The following is a 26,621-nucleotide window of genomic DNA, read 5'->3' as shown; positions in this document are numbered from 1 at the left end:
CCATAGTTTTCTAGAGGTCGCTTATCTAGGCGTGAATTATTCAGATTTCTAAATTGAAATATTAATTAAGTGAAATCATGTTTGCAGGGATTTATCGTTTGATGCGTTTTTTTTTATTCCAAGAAAACGCCACAGGAGCGCTATCAAGTCAAATCTGGAATAATTTAAATATAATTTACATTTTTCGTTCGAATTAAATTTTTATAAGTAACGATTAGGAGTTAATTTTTTTTTATGCCTCTCACTGAACTGCAGGAATATATCGAGTTTATAAATTGCCCTCTTCACAGCCTGTTATATATTTTTGGAATATTTTTCTATTATTTAATATCCAACCAATATGGGTCTGCGCTTTTATAGTTTTTTCCGCTTCCTACTGTCCTAGAAACAGAATCGATTTTCTCTCATTATGTTGCTCAAGACGCATGCAATTTTTTCTTATTGCTCGCTGATCGCGATCGGCAGCGAAAAAGCGCATCCCGCCGACGAAAAGTGTGTTACGGTTTTTCTTTCTTTTCAACGCTTGACAATGAATTGTTTTAAATGCTGGGCGCGACCGACGGATCGAGTTGCTAAACGGCCCAGAGTCGAGAAAAGAAAGAACCCGCATATTATGAACGCTCGCTCGACACCATTAGCACAATAAGGCGAGCAGTTATTTTGAAATATTATCATCTCAACTCGATGGGTTACTTGCTGCATTCCTCCTCACTTCTGTCACCAGTTATATATACAGAGAAAATTAGAGTTCATCGAAACCACTTTTAATTTGCCTCTGTTTGCCGTCACTGAAAATTTCCTTAATGAACTCGGGCGGACCCTCTCCTTTCCTTTTCGGCTCCCTCCGCGTTGAATTATCCAGCGGCTCCTCGTTGCCATTCCTGGGGCGCCGCCGTAATAAAAGTCAGCAGCCGTGTCCCCCCTGGGAAAAGGAGAGGAAAGAAATAAACCTGGCTGCAAATTTCATGCGCGCACCTCATTTTTATTTTGCTCTTGTCGCGGCGTGCGATCTTATCGCTTTTCGCCATCACTACGACGCTTCTCTCGCCGGCCGGAAACAGAGAGAAGCAAATCAATGGACATTTTTTTCCTCTTTGTCCGACGCCGCCAAGGACACGTCTCTTCCCTTTCCTGTGGTCAAGTTCGGAGACGAAATTCGGCACTGGTTATTTTTCTATTGCAGTTTTTGACATGAAGATAATTATTTATAAAAAAATAAGTGTTTTATGCTCAATTTATATTTAATGAAGTGGAGCTAAAATGTTTGACTGATTCTGATGGATTCTTTCTTTTTTTATAATTACTTCCATTATGCAGATTTGATAAATTCATTCTTTTACTATCTTCCGGCGATCTGAAAAACAGTTTACTATAAATTAATTATGATAATTTGTTTATTTTTAAAGCCATAATTTCTTTGATTAATTTGTATAAATAAAAGACAAAATTCATCCCAATTTTAACACATTTACTTTGATGACAGCTAACATTTCATTAATTTAAATTTTTATTTATTCATGATTTGTCTCTGAAGATTTCTTAAACTATCCCGTTTAAAAAAAAAGACAAAATTTTCTAGAATTTAGCAACAGCGTTGGTGGTTTTGCGTCTCGCGCCCTCGACTTTTAATTATTTATTCGAGAGAGCTGTTCAAGTGCTGTTGAACGCATGTAATGTCGGCAAGCGCGATTCACCTGCGCGCGCGTTTACCTGTTAGTGTACTCGCGGCGACGTTACATATCCGTGCAGTGCGGTGTAGGTGAGAGAGTGGTCGGCTTTGTTTCCAACCCTTCCTCTCTTCGCCGTCGTCGTGTGCAGTACAAAAAACGAGAGACTCGAAATTTACCTCTCCCACTTTCGTGCATTGAAAGAGCGACCAAGAGAGCTTTTTGTTGTATGTCTCTGCCGCTGAAATTTGGCCGTTTTGCGGCCGTTTCCGCCACGTTGCTAAGCGCTGTACGTTGGAAAGAGAAAAATAATAATTTTCAAATAAATCCGTGTGCGACAAGTACAACGTACACGCGGCACGAAGCCGACAGTTGTTGCCGTTATTATTATCGAACAGAAAGAAAGAAGGGCAAACGGTGACTCATGGGCCACAATGTTACCCGCTTGTTTTTGTATTGAACACGTTCTCTTTGTTTGAAACGCCAATATTTTTCTTTTAAAAAAGCATTTACGTTGGGCAATGTTTGAAAAATATATTTTCACGAATGATCTCGTAAATGAATAATTTGGACTTATATTTATTTTTACAATTAATTGATTTTAATGTATTGGATTTTTTTTAAATTAGCCCTTTTTCCTTGTTGTTTAATATATATTCTTGATGCCTGAACCTTACAAAATATACAAGTTTCATTTTCAATATTTGGATCAATTTGGCAATGAGAGCCTCAAGGTTGTTCAAAGGAAGTAATATGGCCATAAAGCAAATTTTTAACGGCCGAAATTGCGCAACTTTTGCATCACTTCTCCTTCAATTTTAACGCTTCTTGCGCTGATTTTCGCTCTCGCCAAACTTTTAACTGTTTTTACGCTGCGCCGCGTTTATTGATTACAACGAGCTGTGCTGTTTTTTTTTATTTGTTGCCGGGCGATTGAAAAATTCCTAAAACTTTGAACTAGAAAAAGGCAGCTCGCTCAAATTAATTGCAGAAAGAAGAAGAAAAAGTAGGCCCTTGGGAGCTGGTGAAGCGTAGTGAGTCATGCCTGCCCCGGGTGCAACAATTGCTCAACAACACACACACACAATTTTATGCGGAGCAAGTATGCGCCTCCCACACGCCGAGTGGACTTAATATTCCAAATAAATTAAGTGCCCATTTCCGCGAATTACTGCAGTCTGCGACGCGAGAGAATCCGGCGTGGGCAGTGGATTGTTGGATTTTTTTTCAATTCCAAAGTAGCCAGACGAGCAGAGGTGTCTATTGCTCTTTGCACGCTTGGCAGCGTTTTTTGTTCCACCTGAAATCGGGGGCCCTAACGAAAATCGGCCCTCCCCTCCGTGCCACCTGTCAGTTGTTATCTCTCTCAGGTAGAGAGAATCCAACATGGTCGGAGCAACGCACCAACCGACCTTCCTTTCTTCCATCCGAACCGCAGGGAAATCTCCCGCCAATTACCAGAGTAACCCGACGCCCGCGCCGCTCTCCTCCTCGCTGATGTTGTAAAAGAGAGAGATGCTGGGTGTAGGTGACGAGATGATGTCGTCGTCGCCGACCAATGCATTGATAATTGCGGTCGCCGACCAGCGGTTTTGCATAAACCGACGCCGGCGTTTATCACGCAACAGCCAGCGGTTTTGCCTATTTATTTCGCGCCTGCCGAACATAGTGTAAAAATTGCTACAATTTCATATCAATTTTAATTTTGTTTAATAGCTTCTTTACTTAGTAATTAAGTTTTCATTATTTATCTATGCGCTTAAAATTTTAATGGAAAAAAACTGATTTAATTAATTTGTCATTTACTATAGAATTAAATAATTGAAAATTTCCTAATTAGTAGAAATGAAGCTTTAAAAGCTTTGATTTGAAATATGATTGGCTCGTTGAATAAAATATTAAAGAAAATTGGATTATCTTTATATATTATCTGTTCAAAAGAAGTGATTTACTGACCAAAAGAATGTAATTAAAAATTCTTAAAGTAACCCCCCCCCCCCCCAAATATGAGTACTAGAATTTTACAATTATATGGTTTTTAATTTTCTCTAGTAGGCTTATAATTATTTATTCTTAACAAATAGTTGTAATTTATGACGTTTCCTGCAGTGCTCTAAATTAATTCTTCTTTCATTAAATATAATTAATTCACAATTTATGGAAACATTACCTTCTTGAATAATGTCCGTATTTTTGTAGACTTGGGTTGAGCAACATCCTATAACTGGTGATTACACCCACCTCCAGCTCTATAGCCACTTTACAGTTTCCATTATAATTATCGTCGTCATTACTAATGCATTGAAGCTCATCTCGTTGGTGATTCAAACTAAACGTTCCTGGGATGATAAAGTCAAATGACGAAACGACTTTAATAAGAAATGAATGACCCACTGCCTCATTCATTATCCTAACGGGCCACTTTGAGTCAACAAATTTGACGTTGTCCCCAAGTGGACCCATTAACCAGAATATAAATCTCTCGGCTTCTGCCTTTTCGGGAGAGGTTCCGGCCGGCGAGCTCTCTTGAAGAAATTTGGACGGCTCGAGTTTCCTTCCAGCAGAAGCACACGTGTGTTTTTTTATATATTTCTCTAACTGGACTCGCCCTTGTCGTAAAACTATACTATGTTTTTATATATGGAATTGTTTGATATTAAAATGAAACTCTCGTAGCGCAGATAAGGCCTTTTATTATGTTTTTATGTAGCCACGCAGCCGAATAATTATCCTCTCTTGTATGAATACTATTATTTACAAAAGCACTCCGCTGCATACTAAATTTGTCATTAGACCTTTTGTACTTTCCAATTCGAGGAATGCTGTAATTTCTTCATGGAGCTTTCTCAAATGGCGTTCTTTGACGCTGATGCATTGAAATTATTTTATATATAATCGTGCAGCTGCAAACGTTTCTTCCAATTTGTACAACAGGTTTGATCACTTTTTCTCTGCCAAATCATTTTCTAATAACTTTTTTCTATTAAACAGAAATTTTTTCTCAAGTAAAGTTATATTTGCATTCCAATCGAGTTCAAATTTTGCTGGAACTCAAAATTTATGGAAAACCTGTTGGTAACCATTATTGTGATTGTCACTTTTGGTGTTGATTCCAAGAAGGACACTTTCAAGAAGTGAAAATTCAGTGGAGATTTTGCACAAAAATAGTCCTGGAGGCGGGCCAAAATGAGATGTTTACGAGAGCCAAAGTTGAGCCGAACAAAAGCAAAACGGGGCCTCTCAAATTAAATGAAGTGTCAGGTCTCGCAATAAAATACTTACGAGCGAGGAAATAAAAGTGCGTGCGGCTAATTGAACGGCAGAGTCGCACGCAGGTCATTCGTTCGTTTTCAGCAGCACGTTCTCAAGCGGTTTCAATTATTAATCGATTTGCTAAGAAATCCATTGGTGAAATTTTGAACAATTTTTTGTTTTCATTTTGTTATAAAACGAGGCGTGACTTGATTTGTCAAGGATTGACAGTGATAATGAATTGATTGTCAATATGCTCGGCTGGCTGCAAACATAACGGAACTTAGAACAAACAGTAATTCACGGCGTGTCGGCCGGCACCATTACCGTATTTGCAACTCTGACTCATTTCTCGTCATTACTCCCCGGTGCATCATTTCCATTGCTTCAATCGAGCACGGGAATCGAACCGAGCGCTCCCATTTCATGATTCAGTCGCGCCGACTCGATTCTGGGAATTCACAGCACAAAGGGCGATTCAACAACGAAGCGGACTACATTTTTTTTTAATTCCATGACAAAAAAAGACTGGTGCAAGAAATAATAATTCTAAAGTTTATTTTACGTCTGAGAAAATAGGAGACGCCCGTTGAAGGAAATATCACCGGCGCTTTATTGCAACCGGGTTGACAGACTTATTTTTTGTTTCTCCTCGACATTTGAAGGGGGCGGTACTTTTTGCCTGGTGAATTTAAAATTTAACCTGACTCACTGTTGCGAACGTCAATCGCGGGTCTGATTCAGCTGAGAGGAAGTAATGTGCTGGATGATTGACATTGGATTGCCTTTTGCAGGATGAATACTTGTGGTTTGGGTGTGTTTCTTATTAAGGCAAGTCCTCAGCCCGCAAATATCAAATATTGTTGAGGATGATATTGAAAACAATGCATAAAACACGCCTTATGGATACATTTCTTAAATTGTATTATGTGTTGTGGTGAATAATTTTTACCCATTCCGAGTTTTTTTTTATTTATTTGCCATTGTGTATAGAAAATTCAATTTTTTTTTTCATTTTAAAAGTTTAATTTGATAAATAATGTCTTTTTCAATAATAAAAGTATATCAAATAAAATGGAAAATAATGAAAAATTAGGCTACTTTTTTCATCTTAATTTTACGAAATGGATTATGCGTGAAAAATTTTACTGCCCAAATAATTATTCAAGATTCCAAGATCAGCCTTGATGTTTTTAATGTAAAATTTACTGATGACTCAAGAAAATCTTCCCGCGTATCACACGCACACAATGCTATAATATAGAAATATTATTTCTTTTCCTCTCTCACTCGCTGCAGTGACTAATAACGCGATTATAAAAAATAGCAGCTGCTCGCATTTTTGTTTTATTTTTCCTATGCATTTGTGTATCAAGAGACGTGCCCGTTTCATTATTTCCGGCCATCATTCGAATTGAGTCATTGATCAGTGACGTTGTTCTCCATAGAGCAAAATTAACACGGCGATGAATCGAGCCAACTTGCCGCATCAGCGCGCACCGTTTTATCTTAATAATCGCAGGCAAACAGCCTGCGTTGCACCGGTATAAACTTATCACCAACAGCAATATTAAATATAATATAAAAAAGATATCTCAGCAGGCTGATGATGGTGTAAGAAAAGAATTCTTATCTCGCTGAACTAGATACCGAGACGTGCAAACACGCTGACTTGGACAGTGTCACGCGCAACCTGAGTATGAAGCAGCAATTGCTCACTTGTCCAAACAAACTCGAGCAAATGAACCGAGAATGAGCAGGATGTGCATAATTAAGAAGGATTTTTTTGTTTGCTTAGAAACTGCCAACAAACAACTACGTTGTAAAAAAAAATCCATTTAAGGACAACCTGCAAAGAAAGAAGTAAACCATAATTCAACTTTTTAATGTTTATTTCTTTTTTTTTAAATTTTTATTCTAAACTGATGGGGTAACCTCATCATTTTGTAAAAAAAGTAAAATTACATTAAAAAAATTGTTAATCACTGTTAGAAACTGCAATCATGTTGGAGTTTAAGCTTTATCAAATTTAAAATAAGGAACTAGTTAACATTTAAAAACTATTTTTATCTGAATATTTATATTTAATTTTACCTTAAACCGGTTTAATTAAATCTAAATTATATCCGCCAGAATCACCTCTCAGAATTTCTATTACGGCCAGGGTGAGTCATAAAACTGGCAGAATTTAGCACTTGCAGAAACCGGTTGGATGAATTTAGCCACTTCGACAGACCAGCGGATTGTTGTGTCTGGTGCGGCCAGCAAAACCGACTTGGGTGCGCACGGAAAATCGAAGCTAACGGCACGACCTTTCTCGTGCGGGCACCATTTTCGGCGGACCAACAATTTGCTTTGATTTACTCCGCACGAGCTGCTCATCAATTTTGCCCGGCGGAGGAGAATTTCCGCCGCGCTTTTCCACACCGCTCCCTGTTTGTCGTGATGCGTGCAAGCAGCTTGGTTGCGTCGTTTTACAAATATAAAATGAATCCGTGCTGCGGCCGTTGTAACCCAATCCCTCGCAACCTGGCCTACCAAGCAAGCAGTCGCTCTGCACACACTTGTTTCGACTCGGGTTGAAAAATTTTGCTTCGCCTTTCGCATGCTTCGCAGAAATGTTTTTCCATAAAGCATTTTCTTGCAAATGTGTTGGCAGAAAAAATTCAATTAAATTAATTAACAGTAAGTAATATGAAGAAGTGCAACGAGGTCTTGAAAGTACAGAATGACCTCTTTACAGAGCCACGAGATTTCTCGGAATTATCAAAGTTGAATTATTATTGTGTGTCGAGGAGTGATTGAAGCGTGCTCCTCTCTCTCCGCCAATTAACTAGTAATGGTCGATTCGCGGCTGCATCGCCGCCTTTATTAGATTCCGATTCAATTTGTAAAATACAGCTTTGATATCAAACAACTTGCAGATTCGCATGTTAATTTATATTAACGGTCTGGCAGTCCTGTGGGAAACGGAATTTCTTATTTAACGTGAATTCATGTATAAACGATGCGCGGTTTTATTCTTTTCACATGCACAGGCATCAAGCGGTGATAAATTGCGTGAAATTCTCAAAATGCGCCGAAAGAATGGGATGCATTTCTGAAATTCGGGGCAGTCGAGTTTCTCAATGAAAGAAACGAGAAACGTCATTCAATTCCAGAGAGGAGAATTGTGAATTAATTCCTTCGCTTGATAAATTGAGAGAAAAAGAAATCGTCTAATTTTGATGAAAAAAACTCATTTTGTCCAATTATCTGCAGTTTGAAATTTTAGATTTATTTACATTTCTTTGGATATTTTCTCCTACAATAAATGAGAAAGCTAAATTTTTAATGCAATTATAATATTTTTATGTTTGAAATAAAACCGTCAAAATAGTCGTATTTATTGCCGGCGGTAAAACGGCGTTTTCTATTTTTTTGCAAATCGAGTCCAGCGGCAACTTTTCTGTTAATCTCCTGTTCAGTTTCACCTTTGTCGGTCGCAAATGAATCCGATTTGGCGATCGCAAAGCCGCACGGCACACATTCATTATCATTTTGCAAAAATAAATCCGGCCATAGTTGGCGAAAGGAAAAGGAGACAATGTGGAGTGCTCTTCATTAAATTCAAATCCTCTGCACGAATCCAATTTCCCTGGAGCGTGGCAAAAGTGGATGGCGTCGTTTTTTCTCTCTCAATGTCTGCGCCACCGCGAGAGACAAAGGAAAGTAAATATAGAAGTGTGACGATTTTCGCGTAACCCCTGATATGGCAGGGGATGCAGAAAAAAGGAAAGTATTAAGCAAAAAAGGGTCAAGTGTGTGTAAGCTACTTATTGCAAGAGTAAGAATAAGAACGTGAAACCCGAGGCTAGCGTGGGCTCTAATTACATCTTGGTACTCGGATATTATTTTAGCTTCTAGTGAAAAGAGCGCGTTTTGCATTCGACATTGCAGATCCGATTACCTTTCTCACATTCAACGCGATGAGCTAACGCCGTGATGTATGTCTCTCTCTTTTTATTCTTCGTTCGCTCCTCTCTGTTGGAACAGCAGGCGCGGCCGGATCGGCATTTTTCGCCTCGCACGTCACTTCTTCTTGCTGCTTTCTGCAAGGATTATTATTATATTACCTTTTTTCGCTTTATTTATTATTCAGCACAGCTTCTTTTATGGATTTGAACGTGACTTTCCGTTTTCAACGGATTAATCTCGCCGGTTTGAAAGGACTGAATTTTAATTAGAGTGAGTGAGTGACGAGCCTGCCTCTTCATTAACGTGGACCAAAGCTCTCTCGCTGCAATTTGCATCGAAGCGCCGCGGTTGACAATTAACCCAGTTTGCATCAGAATTTCGCTCCCAGACATGTAAACGAGAGAAAACGAGCTCTTCGCCGCTCACAATTTGCAAAAATGACTTGATTAAAAGTGGCATAAAAAATCTAAAAAGTTAAATTTAAAAGGAAAAAATATTTAATTTGATATTTCTTAGGTGACGGAAGACTTAAAATGATTTTCAACGATTTGTGACTTAAAAAAAATATTATTAAAAAAATTTATAATAACGATCGATAAAGTTGAGTTTCATTTTGTATTTGAAATTATTTATAGCAAATATGTATATTTAAATATTATCACTAAATATCGTTTTGCTACACTCAAATCGTTGCAAACTCCGTGTCAATTTCAGAATTATCACCACAATATAAATTCTGTCTTGTCTGGCCTGAAAATATTTGCAGAGCCAGACACATTTTTGGCTCTGAAATTCCATAAATTTCATCCGCATTGCATAACAGGCATAACTCTAGTCATGAAATTTATGGTTAAATGTGGTTGAGAAGAAAAAGTAGTTTGTGTTTCGGAAAGAGAAAAAATAATTCTAGAGCTACTGAAAGGTGGAAGTATTCTCCCAAAAGTATTTGTATTCAAATTTGTTCACAGGAATTATACATTTATTTTTCCACATTAGTTCTGGTGTGAATTCAGCCCAATTCAAATAAACGAGAACGAACGAAGGAGGCCACGATAATAAACTCGGCTTGTCAAACTGTTGATCGATCCTGGCAACGAACAATGCCCACCCGAATCTCGCGGCGGCGAGCTAAGTTGGCCCGGAACCGTCACCGGACATGAATTATCATTTTGCGCCGTTCGAGAGAGAAAGAGATCTATTTTCGTGAAAACTGCACGTGACACTTTCGCGCTACCCCATTGAAGAGCTACCCCACCGCGAGCGAGAGAGCAACTCTTTGTGCGGCGACAACAAAACGCGCACGCAGCGCCTCTGCTTCGCTTTGGTCACTTTTTCTTTGCTCGCGCACTGAATGCTATTTTGATTTTAACAACTTCTTCTTTTTCTGCTTGTATACCGAGATATTATTATGTGTGCATAAGGAAAGACGCTCGCAGATGGCCTTCGCTCTGGGGGCGCGAAACCCAATACTGCTTGACAAATGGCCCCTGAAATTGAGGTCTCGCTTTTAGTCTCAAAAGGAAACATAAGCAAATGAAGCGTTTCGAAGTAAACTTAAAAATTGTTAGCTGTGGAAAATGTTCCAACATCCTTTAATTTATATTCAAATTTAAATTTCATGAAAATCTAGAGCTTTTTGTGAAACTGTTTGCTTTATTTTCTCGCAAAAGAAAAAAAAATCTATTTATTTATCTCCTGATTTTTAAGCTTCTATAAGTTCTCTGTAGAAAGAACCTTCTTCAATTAAGATAATTTTTAATTAAAATTTAATTTTAAAGATGAATTTGGAAAATGAATGTGGGTAGCTTTATTTTAAGACATGTTGCGGCACCCCGTCGAAATTAAGAGACATTTGCCGGCATTTACTCTTGGTGGCGGCGGCATCTGGCCGAAATTTTCATCCACTGGGGCAAAGTGGCACACGAGAGAGCTGCAGCCGCCACCGCCCCAAATTTATGCAGACCTCTCGGGCCGGCCGGGCGTCGGCCAGCGGCAGATTTGCGCTGAATACGGCTTCGGGGGACGCCGCGAGTGCAAACAAAGATTATTTATCTCGCGCAAAGCGAGTCGCCGCCGCCGCGGCTTTCGGTAATGAAGGAAACCCCTGCGGCCGAGCTTATGGGGTGTCATTATGTTGCGCCGTGCGTGTTGTCAACAGACGTTACACTCGCGCGTTAATAATTCAATTACGTTCAGCTGCACCGAAATTGCATGTGCGCTTTTAAATATACATACCTGGCCCCCTTTTGCGTTCGCGCCTTCTGTACATGCTGTGCCAAGTTTCATTATGGAGCGAGGGGAGAATAAGCAAACTGCAAAATTGAGGCGGGAAAAACGATCGTTTTTGGAGACAATTGAGGCCAAACTTATTGAAAGTCGGTCTGTTGGCTTCCGGGGTTGCATGCAGAGCGAATTTTTATTCAGATTCAAGTGGAATATGATTGGGGGTCAGAATTGTTTCGCAGGAAAGTGAATTCTGAACAAATTGAATGCTTTTATGTATCATTTGTTCAATGAATAAGAAATAAAAAAAAAAATCATTTTGCAACTCGTGTTAAAAAGTATATTCTATTATTTTTTAGTAAATTTAGCAAATTGTATTAAGGTATTTTAAACCTAGCACATTAATCATTTATTTATTAGCAGAAATCAGATCTCAGGTCAAACGTTGTAAGAAATTTCAGGTTTTGAAAACAACTTAAGTTTTATTTAGTTTTTAATTAAATTATTATTATTTGATATTGAAGTTTTCGAATCTCGTGCGGCTAACATCAAATAATTAATGTCATCCTATATAAATTTGCGTTTTAATTCAATCTCAATCAAAGTCACGCATCCCTCGAAGAGAGATGCGGGTGCGTCGATCAAGATTAAATATCGTGCTGGGGAAACGCGCAGTACGAGAGAAAAACGCTTTGTTGCTTTTTTATACACTTAAGTGGTGACGTCAGTCAGAAAATTGATACAACCGGCCGAGACCGGCGATATTTCACCCAAGTTCCCATTGTTGCTTCTCATGAGTATTTCTTTCTCGCGTGAATTTTATATTCATCAATTTTGCACGGCGGAACGGAAAAGCGAGCAGGCACGTCCGCCATTTCGCATTTTTCCAGCGGCACGACTGCCCTATTGTGTGCCGCGGTCGGTGCATTCCTCGAAAATATAACACATAACATATTTTGCAAATTTGCACGGAGTCGGTTGTGCACGGATGGGCGTGGTGCGGCTGCTGAATGAAAGTCCCTAGGAGAGTGGCTGCGTGCGACATATACAGCGTTGATTCGAGTTTCACCCGAAAAAGCAGCCAGCGCACTGCCAGAGCAAAATCGATTTTGTACCAAAGGCGAGCGAGTGGCGCCGCGCATTCCTGCCCTGCCCTGGTGCGAGATCATCACTCTCTCCCCCCTGCCTCTGTATTTCGCGTCCAAGGGGAGCAAAAGATGAAAATATCCGTCCTGGATGTATTTTCTTCTTCCTTGTACTTGGGTCGATGTATTTATTAAAAATGAATGAAAGCCGACACTGGTCATGAGCTTTGTGTGCCCGGTCGATTTAATTGAATTACAAAAGGGCGGCGGGCCCGCCCGGCTCTGGATGATTACCGAAATGGAGCCTGTGCGACCCCCCAGACCAAGATGATGCACTTTGGGGACGCAACAACAACTTGCGCAAGGGGATTGGTCTTGCCGAATTTACGGCGGCTTTCTTGTAATTTGACTTGTTATATGCGAGGGTGCGCGGCCTGATCTCCGACGCTCTTTCTAATGCATGCTCGAGTGCAGATCGTATGCAAAACAAAAGGGGCTCTCGGCACGCTTGCTTTTTTTCAAGAGGCACCGAGGGGCGGTTGGAGAGATTAAAACTGCAAAACTGTTTGCGTTAAGTGAGCCAAATGAATTGCCCCCGCGCAAAGTGAATCTTTTCTTTTGTAACCACGGCATTGAATTAAAAGCACTTAGGAAAACTATAACTGCTCATTTCTGGCGCTTCAAAATTATAAAAAAGCACTTTGGCATAGAAGATAAAAGATCTATAAAAATAAAACCGAACTAAAACTATTGTATTTGAAGCTATTAAAATTCCATCAGGCAGCAATAATTTTCCCCAAATTTGTCACTTTTTCCCGTCAAATTTGTATTCCACGCTGACAACATTTTAAATATCGCTTAACGTCACTATCAAGCGTTTTCCATGTAACACGCCGTGTTCAGACCGGACTTCCGAGAATATTAAATAATGCCTCGTACGCAAATAACATCTTCTTTCTATTCACAGTCTTGTTTAGCATTTTCATAATGCATATCAAGACAAGCCCGGGTCGTGCAGCTCGGCGGTTAATAGGCGTGCTCGCCATTATTAATATTTGAGTCACACTCCATGCACAACAATGCTTGCATTGTTATACCCTTAGGCAGAGCAGCCCTCACTGGGCATTGTGGCCGCGCTTCGTATTTGTTACTGAGCATCATCAAAGGGAAAAGAAATTCTTGATAGACCACTTTCGTCAGCCGATTTCCCTTTTCATTGTACGTGGCCTAGCATTGAAATGTGGTACCGTGGGTGACCCTCGACCGGGATCAATTATACTCAAATGTCACTCCCGCCCTTTTAGTGCTTTGATTGATCAAAAGTCTAATTTCGTCTTTTTATCTCTGTTTCAGCCTCTGTCATAGCGCAGGCGCCACCAAAAGTCCAGGTTGAAAGGGAAAAGGTGGTCAAAGTTGGAGATCCCTTCGAGTTCGTCTGCAGGGTCGCCAGGCCAATTGACTATTGCGGAATCAAGTTCGGCACCACCAGCATCAAGATCAAGGAAAACACCAAGAGGGACGATCTCGAGTACTCTGGTCGTGGCTTCCAAAATGGAGACTGCGGAATCAAGATTTACAGTGTCAAGGAAAACATGCACGGAAACTTCACCTGCACAGTCAGTTACCCTGACATTGAACTTGAAAGTGTCGGATTCACTCAATTGACGGTGGCCATCCCTCCCACCAGAATCGATCTGACCACCAACAAAGCGGAGTACAAGGAGGGAGAGGAAATGGTGATGACCTGTTCAACTTCTGGTGCCAGGCCGGCACCAACAGTCACCCTCTTCCTTGGTAAAATATTTTCTTAAATTTATTTGACCCTGTATTGAATTTTATTTATTTCAGACAACAACACCCTGGCCCAAAGCCAAAGGACTTCGGATTCCGTCAACCACAACCGCATTGCCAACTACAAGGACAACAACAAGAAACTGGTTTGCAGAGCCACTCACCAGGCCCTCTCTGAGGATGATGTCAGGAGCACCGAGAAAACTCTGGTCGTCTTCTTCAAGCCACAGCCTGCGAGTCAATTCGGACAACAAGTCAACAAGTTTGGATTCATGGAAGGCACTGAGGGAATCATCTCCGTGGATGTCTTCGCCAACCCGAAACCCAGATTTGACTGGAAGATTGATGGCGTCTCTCCAGACAATGTTGCCTACAAAACCGTGATGGACCAGAGCAGGATTCAAATGAACGAAGTATGTTTTGTTTCCAATCTTTATTTATGTTATTAATTTATATGATTCTTTTTATTGACAAGACTGATTAATTAAACATGAATTATTTTAGGATGGTTCATACAGAGCTGAGCTTTTGATTGACAAAGTGAGGCAGGAAGACCAGCAGAAGGAATTCGCTCTGACAGCAACCAACAAACTCGGCTCAGAGACTTACAAGGTCAAGATCTCCTTTGAAGCTAATCCTACTGTTGAAGAAAGTAATTTTAAATTAAATTAATTTTGAGCAGCTTGCTGATTGATTACTTTTCCAGCTGACTTGGGAGCTGGTGCCATTGTGGCCATCATTGTGGCTGTCCTGATTGTGTTCGTAGCCATCTTCCTTACCTTCTTCGCTCGCAGCACTGGTCGCTGGTGTTTTGCCGGTAAGTAATGAATGCTAATTCCCCGCCAAAGCAACGATCAATTGGAAATGGTTTCAAAAACTTTCTCACATGGTATTAACTAAATTAATCCTCAAATTTGAAGGCAAATGGCAATAATCGAACACAACATTGTAGTTTAGTTTTTTCTCAATGACTTACTAACTAAATGTAAACTTTTCTGTCCTTTCATTGCTTCGCCATTGGATTCTTTGGATAGAAAAAGTTGATTATACAGAAAAGTAAGATCCAAAATTTTAATTTTCAGCTTTGCAATACTTTAGATTTATATATTTTTGAATCATTTGTCTGAGCGCACTTTGCCTAGAGCACTTTAGTGACAGTTATGATATTCCACTCATGCTTGTCTCCTAGACCCCCTCATCGTTCAGTTGGCAGACAAGATTGTACCGCCCAATTCCGAAACATAATTTTTGTTGTCCTTGTCTGGCAGCTGTTAAGAGATGTACATAAGAAGAAAAAATTTATGAATAATTGTCATTTCTATAGATCTAGTTCATGCATCTATTGTTACTTTTCTGAAGAAAAAAATGTATTTGGCAGTGTTTAAAAACTTTTTGTTTTGGAATGTTTTTTTTTTTAATCAATTTATTTGAATGTTCTGAAACATGCAAAAAGCTACATTTTTCACTGCAATGTCACATGCACTCAAAATGAAAAGAAATTTAGACAATTAGCTCTCTTACTCAAAGCATTATAATAATGGTGGCTTTTGCTCTTTTTATTTGTGATCCTTGCATGCTTCCCAAAAATGTTACCCCCACATGCATGTCGTTCTGCTCCTTCGATCTCATGACAGGAGGCCACTCTTTTGGCGCTGAGTCTCTCAGTCTAAATAAAACACAAAATTCTGCTTGCTTTCCTGTCAATCAGAACACGTACGGAGAAGACGTTTGATGTAAACGGATTCACCACTGAGGTGAATGAGTAAAATACAAGAAATTTGATTACTTTTGACGTGAAGGCAAGTTCTTACTAAATGTCGATTAATGTAAACCAAATATCCAGTAGAGTTTAGTTGGAAACTGTTTTATGGTGACTGGTTATTTACCTCTAGACGTTTAATGCTAAATTCTTTAAAAAGAAAGAAAACAAAAGGAAAGAACAAATACAATTAAAAAGACACTTGCCTCATTGAAAGTAAAAATTTCTTGTGTTTGCAGAGAGAGCGGGAAGAGAGAATCATTCTAACAGTGAGGCGCAGTTTGAAGCTGAAGACAAGAATGCAGGTAACGACAACCCGAACCATCACGATGATGAACCGCCGCAATATCAAGTCATCAGCGACGCCGACCTCAAATCCAACGGTAAAAAAGCAGACAAAGACACTCCAGTGTAATACGATGTTAATTTTAAAGACACATTTCATTGCAGTAGACCTTAGCACAGCCTGTTACGAAGCTCACAAAATTTTATTGTAGCCTAGCCGAGGTAACAAGTTTTAAAAAGAAAAATTCACACTGATAAAACAACCACTCAAAAAAAGCAAAAGTTTAAAATTAAACAAAATCAACAGAAAAAATATGTAATGTGGAAAGGCTGTCTCATCATCAATTTCATTTTGTAGCCTGTAAAGTGTTTCATTAAGACAAAATAACGCAATCTCAAAATGTTCAAGTTACTGTATTCATGAGATGGATGGGTAAAATATCATGAATTCTAGCACTTATTTTTGTAAAGGCACTACTTCTCTCATTGTGTCTCATTCTTTGATATACTTAATTTACAAGACTTGTGTTGATTGTACATTTTGTGTGTATTAGCAGCTGCCAGCAACAACATTCCAATTTCCAAGCGCAAGATATTATTTTTGTCACAAATATATATTATATATATAACGAACAACCAATAATAACTTTCGATCTGCAATCATGATATTAAATTTAGCAGCGTTCAAGCAGCATCTGTTATAACTCAGTAATTGTCAGAGCAAGTAGAAGATCTATTTATTGGACGAGTCGGCAGGAGAGAATTTAAATTAGTCCCATTCCAAGAGGACTCTCTTAGTTTGCCCAAAAAATCATTCAGTCCAATAAAATCTCCACTCTTCTGTCGACACTTTCCTACAAACAAACCAAGCTGATTCAAAATCACAGCCATGTAAATAATGGTGCACAATTTTGCAAAAATGCGAGAGTATGTAACGCAGCTGTTATCGAAAACAAAGAAAAAGAATTAGGTGTAGTCATGAAAGGGCTAATATAAATGTGAATTTGTGAACCCGCTTTGTTGTTTTGACCGTATCATACTTACATGCATTGTAAAACCAAATTACGAGCTCTGGTATATTTGTACATGGAAGATTAGAAAAATGGCTTCAGATAATAATGCCAGCGACAATTGAATGAATTAATGAAATTAATTACTATTATATTTATCAAGTCGCGGAATTTCATCACGCACATGCCAGAGACTGGCATCTTTTAACCGTTGCGGCCACTCGGAGGTTGCCGCCAAAATTCTCGGCCCAAATGCCAACCGAAGTGTGGTCGCAGTGGTGATTTTACTGCTTAAGAAAAGTTAGTGATATAGTGTCTGCTACTATAGTTACATAATTGACGAAAATTCCTTTTTAGATTTAAGTTTTTACCTGCGAGCGAGAGTCAAGAATGATTATTTTTTGCTTGTCCCTCCAACAAGATTGTTGTGTGTTGTTTCCCCCCCCCCCCCCCAATTAATTTTGATCAATTTGTTCTTTTAATTATTCAGTGCATCAGGTCCAATAATTGTGCCAATTCCAATCCAAATGAAATTACGAACCAATGAAAAAACGCTGAGAGTAGATGCGAAGATATTACCAGATCATTCCTGGTTTGTGAATCTCACAGATCTATCTAATTTTAAAAAACTGGTTAATGTATGGCCTAGGTACCTAGATTAGATGTTGTATTACGCGAATGGGAACAACCTGTTAACAGTTATTCCAAATTTTATGTGTCCATGGTCAAGACTAAACAAATATTTAAAGAGATTCAATATAATGAAGAGTTTTACGAGTTCAGAAAATTTATCATAATTGTATTTGAAAAATATCGATTATTACCGGTGAGGAGAGAGGCCATACTGTATTTTACCGTTATTAATCAATCACACTCGAACACAAACACCCGCTTCGTATAAGTATCAGCGTTGATTTCCATGTAACGAGAAAGAATAAGAGTGTTGCAATGTAAAAGAAAAGTGTATTATGTCAACTTCATCATTATTTAACAATAAAGATAATGTTCCCTTCAAATCATAAACAAAACTGCACGGCTGGAGAGCCTAGTGTGAATTTACAATAATTCACACTTGACTCAAAACCAAATTCTTTTCATTCTAAGTAAAAATAATCTGAAACCATTTCCAAATTTGATTTGAGATGTTTCACTGCAGGGTACATGATAATTAATCTAATTGACTAAACTCATTTCAGCCGGAGTTCCTACCGCAGGAGATAAGGAGGCGTAAGTTGAAAGCAAAAAACAATTAATGGGTCTTTTGGTTATTAAAGATCTAATTCTGCTTTATGAGAATTTGCTTTAAATAATGCAGGACACTAACATATGGAGGCGGTTTATTTGATTTTAAAATGCACCAAAATTTAGAAAATTCATTTATAATAATTGCACGGTAGATTAAGAAGAATTTAGTTGATTTTTAGTCAAAAGTAGTAGAAAATTAATTTTTTTAACTAACCAAAAAAATTAACTAATGCATGACTTTACTAAACTTGCATGCCACTCGTTCACCAGGCTTGAGGATCCCGCAGCAAAATCCGGAGGCTGGTTGTCTCAAGTAACCTCTTACAAGGCCGTGGCCACCATGGAGGAAGCTTCGGCCGCTGACACCCAACCTAAATCCTTATACCTAACAAATAACGAGCCAACGGCCGTTGTGCTTGAAACTAATATTGACGAAGAAGAAAGGCAAGCATGCTGAACTCTCTACCGCGCCTGGCTCTGACCAAAATAAAGCCGGCCGGTTCTATTTATTTTTGTATATTATTTATTCTTTCTCTCTGTGTGTAAAAAATGTCTTTCTTGAGGAAAAAAAATGAAAAGTGATTTGTAATGGTGATGTGGTGATGGTTAAACGGTGTGGTTGATGTCTCCTAGAACTCTGTCGCTCGACTCACACAGCCTGGTTTTCATTGATTGAGTGTGCATTTTGTTCTCTCTGCCTGATACAGTGGTGGCGTTCTTCACAGTAGTGACACGGAGAGTGCAGACAAGGTCCCAGCCACCAGCGCTGCCCGCAATATGGGCATTCGCATCCAAACCTTCTTCCGAGAAAAAATCAACAGCTTCAGGACCTCAACAAAGGTAAATGGGGGAAAAGTAAAAATATTTTAAAAGACTATGTTTGAAAAATTTGCTAGATACTTCTATAAGTTTTAATCCAAGAAAGGAAACACTCCCCTTACATTATCAATTCAAAATTATTTTCTTTTTTTAATTCTATAGGTTGCACTAAAATAAAAATTAAGAATGGAACATAAATTAATTATTGGGAGAATTAAATTTAAACTCTTTTTATAATAATATCTAGAAATTATCAATTTCTTTGTTAGTCATTTTATAATGCAACAAAAAGTTTAATAAAAATTATAATAATCAATAATGAACGTTTTAATTGTCACATTAAAAAATAAGATTTGAATATTAATATTTTAATACTTTTTAATTTAAAAATGGATCCTAAAATCCTAGATATCTAATCATTTGTGTTTGGAGACCAAAGTAAATAATATTTTTCTTTACCCTCAAATGTGTTTGATTAATTTTGTTTATCAAACTTTGCAGGTTCCTTCAAGTGAAGAGGAAGCAAAGGATGTGGAGGCTGCAGAGCAGAAAACTGCCCCTGAAACCGGTTCTGATGGCGTCGTCTACGCCGAATTGGAGATGAAGAAACCTGGAGAACCGCCAGTCATCAAAGAGAGCGACGAGAAGACCGAGTATGCCGAAATCATCCACGGCTCACCGAATGCCGCCAAAGTCTAAAGGGCGAATGAGAAAAGACCAATTTTTGTCTTCAAACTTTGGACAAAGTGGCTCTGCCACTTAAATTATGGTCGTGCATTTAAAACAAATCAAGATTGAAATTTTTTACACAACCTGTATTTCCAAACTTCCAGGCTTGCTTTTTTAAAAACTGAATTTCGTAATTGTGTAATGCTCTGAACATAGAGAATATATTTTGTGTATTCTGTTGACTGATTCACACGCAGGAAGGATTATAACTTTTGTGCACGTTGCCGTCCACCCGATGGGCGGTGCAATAATTTTACATTGATCTTGATCTCCTCTCGATTGTATATTGATTTGCAAACAGAACCAATTCTCTGATTGTACTCTACTCTCTGCTTAAAAGTGTGTGGCTTGAAATTGTAATCCCTAAAGGGAATTGATGCAATTAGATTGATTTCCTTTTGGACCGTTTGTTCAATAACCACTGAGCCTTCACAAAAAGACGACACAATCTGAGCTTTCCAGGACCACATTGGAAAACAAATTTTAATTCTTAGCAAAACTAAAAACATGCAGTACTGACTTTGAGTACAATAATTTTCTTGAGAGGAAATTTCAAGTTTAGAATTAATGGATGACGAATATGATGGATTTGAATGTCCTTATAATTACATAGATGTCGGTTTCTTGTAAAATTTTGAAATTGGATAACTAACTCATAAGGCATTATTTAGATGGAAAAAATGGTTCAGCATCACAATGTGACCTGTTCAAGATAATCTATTTGCAAAATAGATCAAGTTTACCTTTGGAAGTTATTATTTTTTTAAGACAATGGTTGTAAAATGAGAACTTTCCAATTTTCAACAAAATTGTTCTTCTCATTCTACAGTCTTGGTTAATTTAATTAAAAAATCGTGAAATTTTTCGTTTCAATTTTCTTAATGTACGGACTGGACCTCCTCTTGTGTACCACAAGTATTATTGATTGCTTTTATTTGCCGTCCCAGAGATTCTTCTTCGTTTTCAAGGATCAATCAAATGATGAAATATTTTTAACTACAACTCTATTACACATGTAGGGTCCAACTTCAAAGTGTTGTGTTAAGCATTATAGTGCATATAAGATAAAATTGAAAGCGCCGTGTTCTCTGTGTATGTAACGTATATTGTATTATACCTGCTGGGCGACGATGATTCTTTTTAAGATAGATGGAGTACAGAAAATATGTTTCAATCCATGCTAATCAGTGTATAGTGTTGCAGATCACGATCTACATAATAGATGTAAGCAGTTTTTAAATAAGAGCATTTCCCATAATTAGAAGAAACTTCAATTTTAAGCACATGCAAAATTACTCTGGTTAATTTAGACAATTATCATGGCCCACTGGACAATTAATTATAGATAAATTGCAGCTCCACTATGTTATGGTAATTTATTTTTAGCATTTTTAGACAGTTCTCTCTGTTTCTTGACATTTTTTTTATGAAAAAGTATATAAATAAATATAATAAAAGCTCAGACTAAAGCTTACAAATTTGTTTTTTATTAAAAACAAATATCCTTCCGCTTCAAGGCAGTCTTGAATTGATAAATTTTGAGCTGTTGCTAGGGTGTGAGCTGATGGAAAAAATGTGCAGCAGTTTGATAATTGGAAGTCGGCAATGGAAATAAAAGACCGGCGTATTATTTGTGGCGCTTGCAACTCTGGTGCTTACGCAATGATTTAACGCGGGCGCTACCGCATTGTTAGTGTTTGGCCGTTGATTGTGAAGAAATTGTGTGCCAGCAAGCATGCTCTTGAAAATAAAATTGTTACATCACTCACCATTACGCAATTCGAATTGAAAGCTATAAAGTGCCAATTGCATAAAAAGGTGCCAAATGTGTATCAATAGTGCAAACTTATTGTTTCGGAGCTACCTACTCGCACTATGAAAAGCTCTCTTCACTCTTCATCACTCATCACCACTCTCTCCAATCTAATATTTGATCTGAATCTACAGAAGACGATAATCGATAATTGAAGTTTCCTGCCTTTAAAAAGAAATTAATATTTAATTCATTTCTTGGAAATTTTTGGGTTACAAGAAAATATTTTCTAAAAGTGTTTTTAATTCTTTACCACCTTCACTCAATTCAATATGGATAAGTTTAAACAAAAATATTAAAAGTACACAGACTTAGCAAACAATAATTTTAACTTGCAGCCACATTGCCTTTTAAACTGGAATAAATTATTTTTTAAGAATCTCTTAATTCTGAAAAGCACAAAATTATTATTACATTATTTGTCTCTTTTGTGCCTACTTTATGTGAAGAGGTTTAATTAAAGGAGAAAGTATGCGATTGAAAACTGTTTATTTTCTAATTATTTTATTATATATATATATGAAAATAATTTGACCTTTAATATCTTAATTTTCCTTTGGAATAGTGAATTTAATTGAAAAGCACAGTAACTTTTTAATCTCACAACTTTTAAGTTTGTAAAATTTCCCAATTTGTGGAAAATTGTTGAATTTTAAACTTGATGTGAAACGAGCAAAATAATTTTTTCTTTTCAATGTTATCTTATTAGGGTCAGGCCAAGACTAATTCGTGTCGGCCGACGGCCTATGCCCTTCATAAGGGGTGCAGAAGGCAATATTCAAATTAATATTTATTTTACTTTTTTCTAATCTAATGAGAGCCACAAGCGTCTATTCATTTGGGAAACGTCACAAATCTCATTAAAAAAGTCTCTTCACTAAAAATGAGGTTTTAAGCAAACGTGACGTTCAAATTTGCCTTATAAAAGTTATTTAATCAATAGCTAAAAAATTGAGTTAGCAAGAAAATCTTTTAGTTTTTATTTGATATTTGTTCGCAGGAAATTTAATTTATAAAAAATGTGATTATTTTGATACAAATCAATTAACAGAGCATTTTTTTTTTATTAATATAAACAAGGAAAATCAGGATTAAAGTTTTTTGAAACAACATTTTTTTGGAGTTTTTTTTATGAGGTAAATGAAAGTAGATGATTTTGTAATGAAATAAACAGTATAAGAAAATATGAAATCATTGATTGTTGAATATAAAAGACAAATATTATAAAAGTTTCCGCATTAAAAAATAAAATTTATTACTTTTAAAAACAATAAATTAATATTAATTGTTTTAAATAATTTTTCTCCATAACATAAATTTACAATAAAATGTTAAAGCATAGATGAATATCTCATCTAAAGTGATTTAAAGCTTGATCATTAGTTATTTGACCAGCGCACCGAGAAGATTCACGTGTATCCCGTGTACGATTTTTGGTGGAAAGGTCCAGGACCGTGCGAGCGCGGCGTCGGAGTTTGTTCGGCGCGGTGGGGTTGGGTCGTCGCCGCCGGGTTAAAAATAGTGGCGCGGGGTCGACGGTCGGTTCTCCAGAAGAGAGTAAGGGGAGGTGCTCGCGGGGTTGGTGCTCGCCGGGGGTGGAGCCTGGGAGGTGGTGCTGTGAACCCCGGTTTACTACGGCGCCCCGACCGACCGACCGACCCACCGAGATGGGGCGTCGAACCTGGGGCCTAGATTTCGCCGAGCACATAGTCAATGACCCTCGCGCGCTCCTTTCATAATAATGGTGCTGGCGGATTAATGCGCGAGCGACCGACCGAGTGCTGCATGGAAAAGCTCCCATACTGTCTCGCGCTATTCCAACTGCCGGCATAATAGGCGATGACATACCCCCTAGCGCAATATATAGGTTGCGACTTGCGACTATCCAACATGCAACTCTTGCAAATTCGTAACTATTGTGTCTATTTTTAAATAAATCACTCACAATCAGGATGAAATCTGCTGTACGGCTAAATGGGGTACCAGTATGCAATTGATAAAAATTTCATGAATTGTCTTACACAAAAATAGTCAAGTTGTTTTACTTGTTTTCATTTTCCCTATTTGGCACACCAGCATTGCAATATAAAAAGGAATCATTTGAAAATCTGAAAATGCATTGAATATATCGACCTAATTCTTTTTGATCTATCATATAAATTTCATTAAAAGTAAAATCTAATAGTTCAATTTTCCTGCAACTCTAAATGATGATTTGTTTGATGGCTTGATGCGACATATTATCTACTTTTGTTTTGTTAGGGGTGACTAGAATTTTTATAGTATTTTAAGCCAAATAATGTTTGTCGCAATTTAACAAAAATATAATATTACACAATTAGTAATATTAGGATACTAAAGAGCTCCTGGTTCTGAAAATGACCTCCCCTCGCCAAAAAAATTGGTTGGAGTTTATTGTATTATATTCATAATGAAATTTCACTTTAAAGGAAATGCTGTTGTATTTTGACTGATTTTTTAAATTTTTATAAAGAAGATATTATCTGTATCAATATTGCCACTATGCGTCTTATTAGAGATACATTTTCAAGTAATTGCATGAGTGTAATACTGAATTAGTTTGATATAAAAGCCTACTTAAATAGATTGTGCTGATTGTAAAAAATTATTAATTTAATTATTATCTTTAATGATATTAAAACAATTTTTTTCAGTTTATAAAACAAAAATTAAATCCAACGAAATAAAATAAATTTAATACAAAAGTTTTTCAATTCAATATATTTTATTAAAAAAACAGTATTTAGATGAAAACATGACAAATTTAGTTCATTTTACTTTTTTTTTCAAAATAATTAAGTAAGTTTGTTTAATAGTTTTTATTATTATATATTATTATTACCATATGAATTATATCATGTTTAAATTAATTAACTGTATATTGGACAGAAAAAAATTATTAAAAAAAAATCCACTGCAGATTTTATTTTTATCTTACAAGCGCACAAAGAGTGTCATTCAAATTGCACGTCCCATGTTATTAATTTGCAAAAGCCTCATGCAAGGACATCTGATTAAATACGAATAAAGAAGCCTGCAACTAAAAATATCTCGTGGTGGGTTTCGGCCCATAATTCCACTAACAAAATAATTCACTTATTATATTAGAGCTTCAAACGATAAAACGGAGGAGTCTAAAATTGCTTACACATAAAATAAATCCCAATCAAAAGCAAAAAGCAAGGGTTGTAAATTGGAAAAAAACCTAAGAGAAAGAAAGAGAGGCTTGGGCGAGCAAGCGAGAGAGAGAAAGAGAATCCTCCCCTATTTCGGCGGGATGTCGTGTTCCCCGCCGGCGGCTGCGAGTCCTTCGGGTCGGGGCTAGTGCGCGAGCTCGAGTTGGCGAGCAGCGAGCGACAGTATGTGCGCTCGCGGTGTGTTGTGGAGCTGCCGCGGCCGGCGCTGCGAGTGTTAGTCGCTGCTTCTACCAAAGGTCAATGACACCGCGCTCTGCCTCCGCTCCGAACAGCAGCTCGGTGCCGGTGTGATAATTATGAATGTGCACTACCTGCTGATCACGAAGGACACAATTACTACGCCGCCCTCAGGTACACCTTTTCTTCTTCTTTCTCTCCTTCTCTTTTCTCGCTCGTTTTTTTTTCTAAATTTCTTCCCATTGTTCTTTCGCTTCCTGATTTATCCGACAACGAGTCGCGGTTCTTGCTCTAGTCAGTCGTTGACTTTGCACCAAGGTCGGACGCAGAGAGATTTGGTGCTCTCTCGCGGGTCACTTTCACTCGTGCGATTTTTTTTTCGAGTGCGCGCTCTGGACCGCGCGTCTCTCTCGTGATCAATGGTCGCGCAGGGTGGCTGACCTGCAAGGTCGCGCGCATCCTTAACCCATTCGTCGGTCTCGGAACTTCTCAATCCTCAAAACTAGATCACTTTTAATAGTTGTAATGAATTTGCTAAATCTAAGAAGCTCAAATTTTATTGATTTTTTCGTACTTGCAATTTTCAATTTTGGTGAGAAAATAAAAAATTTAATTGAATTAAATAAGCTCCAATTTATATTATTGTATTAGATTTGATTATTTTTCTTCTTCTATTTTTGAAGTGCCTAGAGTCGCAGACACGTCGTCGCAAAGAGCGTTGAATGTAATGCAGCTGTTGGGTAGCACCGAGGGGCATTGACTGACAGGAAGTCTTAATTTTAGCAAAAGAGGGTTACCAGGGAAAAGAGCAGCTCGCCGATGGACTATCAGAATTTTTTTCAATATAATTTATTACGGGCGAGACAGACACGTTCAAAGTGAACACTGAATTGGCAAAATTTAAATTCAATCCATAGCAGCATAATTTATTTACTTTTTGAACTTAAGCAAGTTCGAAAGACTCCACTTCCTGTTTGTCTCATCACAAAACAAATACACAAAGAACTGGCTTTGCACTTTAGAAATTCTCTTTAATAAACAAATATTTCCAATAATTGCATACTAATTTATGGCTTAACATTTTCAATAACGATATTTTTATTGAGATTCTGAGCTAAAACTTAAGATTTGTATTTTGATCTGGGTTTCAGATATTCATTTTTATATCAGGAATCTACTCGAAAGCTTTTAATTTTCTGCGGTAGTTAAAATAGCCTTCATATTCAGATATGCTCCTAATGAAGGACACAAATGGGATAGAGCGAAAGAGTCTCAATTTTTTATTCAAGGACACCTCGTGGTGATTCCATGATATGATGGACCGCAAATGGCAAACCTCAAGTTGTTTACTCACACAAAACGCAAGGCGATAATGGTTAACGCGAGTTCATTAATTTTGTGACTCTGACAAAAGGATATTTTTGTTGTGTAAGAAAAATACTAAGAATAGTGAAAATTGTTTTCATTTACCATTTTCTTGCATACTTTTCCTAATTTCTGTATATAATTTAATGAATGAAAACTAATTAAAAATAATTTCAAGAAAAAATGTTGAAGAAGAACAAATCAATTTCTTAATTTTGGAATATCT

At 37.6% G+C, this 26,621-nt stretch overlaps 2 protein-coding genes across 7 annotated transcripts in view; both read left to right on the top strand.

Annotated features, from left to right (window-relative positions):
- Window positions 1-19,933, top strand: part of LOC132201091 (fasciclin-3-like) — a 30,402-nt gene extending 10,469 nt beyond the window's left edge. Inside the window, exons 2-9 of one of the 4 annotated variants that reach the window (XM_059626996.1) lie at window positions 13,538-13,978; window positions 14,033-14,388; window positions 14,480-14,627; window positions 14,682-14,792; window positions 18,226-18,256; window positions 18,545-18,718; window positions 19,000-19,114; window positions 19,595-19,933. In XM_059626996.1, coding sequence (XP_059482979.1) covers window positions 13,538-13,978; window positions 14,033-14,388; window positions 14,480-14,627; window positions 14,682-14,792; window positions 18,226-18,256; window positions 18,545-18,718; window positions 19,000-19,114; window positions 19,595-19,792 — 1,574 coding nt within the window. In that variant the 3' untranslated portion in view covers window positions 19,793-19,933. Of the gene's footprint in view, window positions 1-13,537; window positions 13,979-14,032; window positions 14,389-14,479; window positions 14,628-14,681; window positions 14,793-18,225; window positions 18,257-18,544; window positions 18,719-18,981; window positions 19,115-19,594 lie in introns of all 4 variants that reach the window. The other 3 variants (XM_059626995.1, XM_059626998.1, XM_059626997.1) reach the window with 3 other exon arrangements.
- A 5,060-nt stretch (window positions 19,934-24,993) lies between these two features.
- LOC132199309 (hormone receptor 4) overlaps window positions 24,994-26,621 on the top strand; it is a 52,193-nt gene continuing 50,565 nt past the window's right edge. Inside the window, exon 1 of one of the 3 annotated variants that reach the window (XM_059623920.1) lies at window positions 24,994-25,204. The gene's annotated coding sequence lies outside the window, so the exon portion shown is untranslated. The remainder of the gene's footprint in view (window positions 25,205-26,621) is intronic. The other 2 variants (XM_059623926.1, XM_059623925.1) reach the window with 2 other exon arrangements.

This window comes from Neocloeon triangulifer, unplaced genomic scaffold, assembly GCF_031216515.1.
Source record: "Neocloeon triangulifer isolate White Clay Creek 2 clone unplaced genomic scaffold, ASM3121651v1 ptg000014l, whole genome shotgun sequence".
In the NCBI taxonomy this organism is placed as follows: Eukaryota; Metazoa; Arthropoda; class Insecta; order Ephemeroptera; family Baetidae; genus Neocloeon; species Neocloeon triangulifer.
The sequence above is the reverse complement of the archived record's forward strand: the minus strand, read 5'-3'. Positions and strand labels throughout refer to the sequence as shown.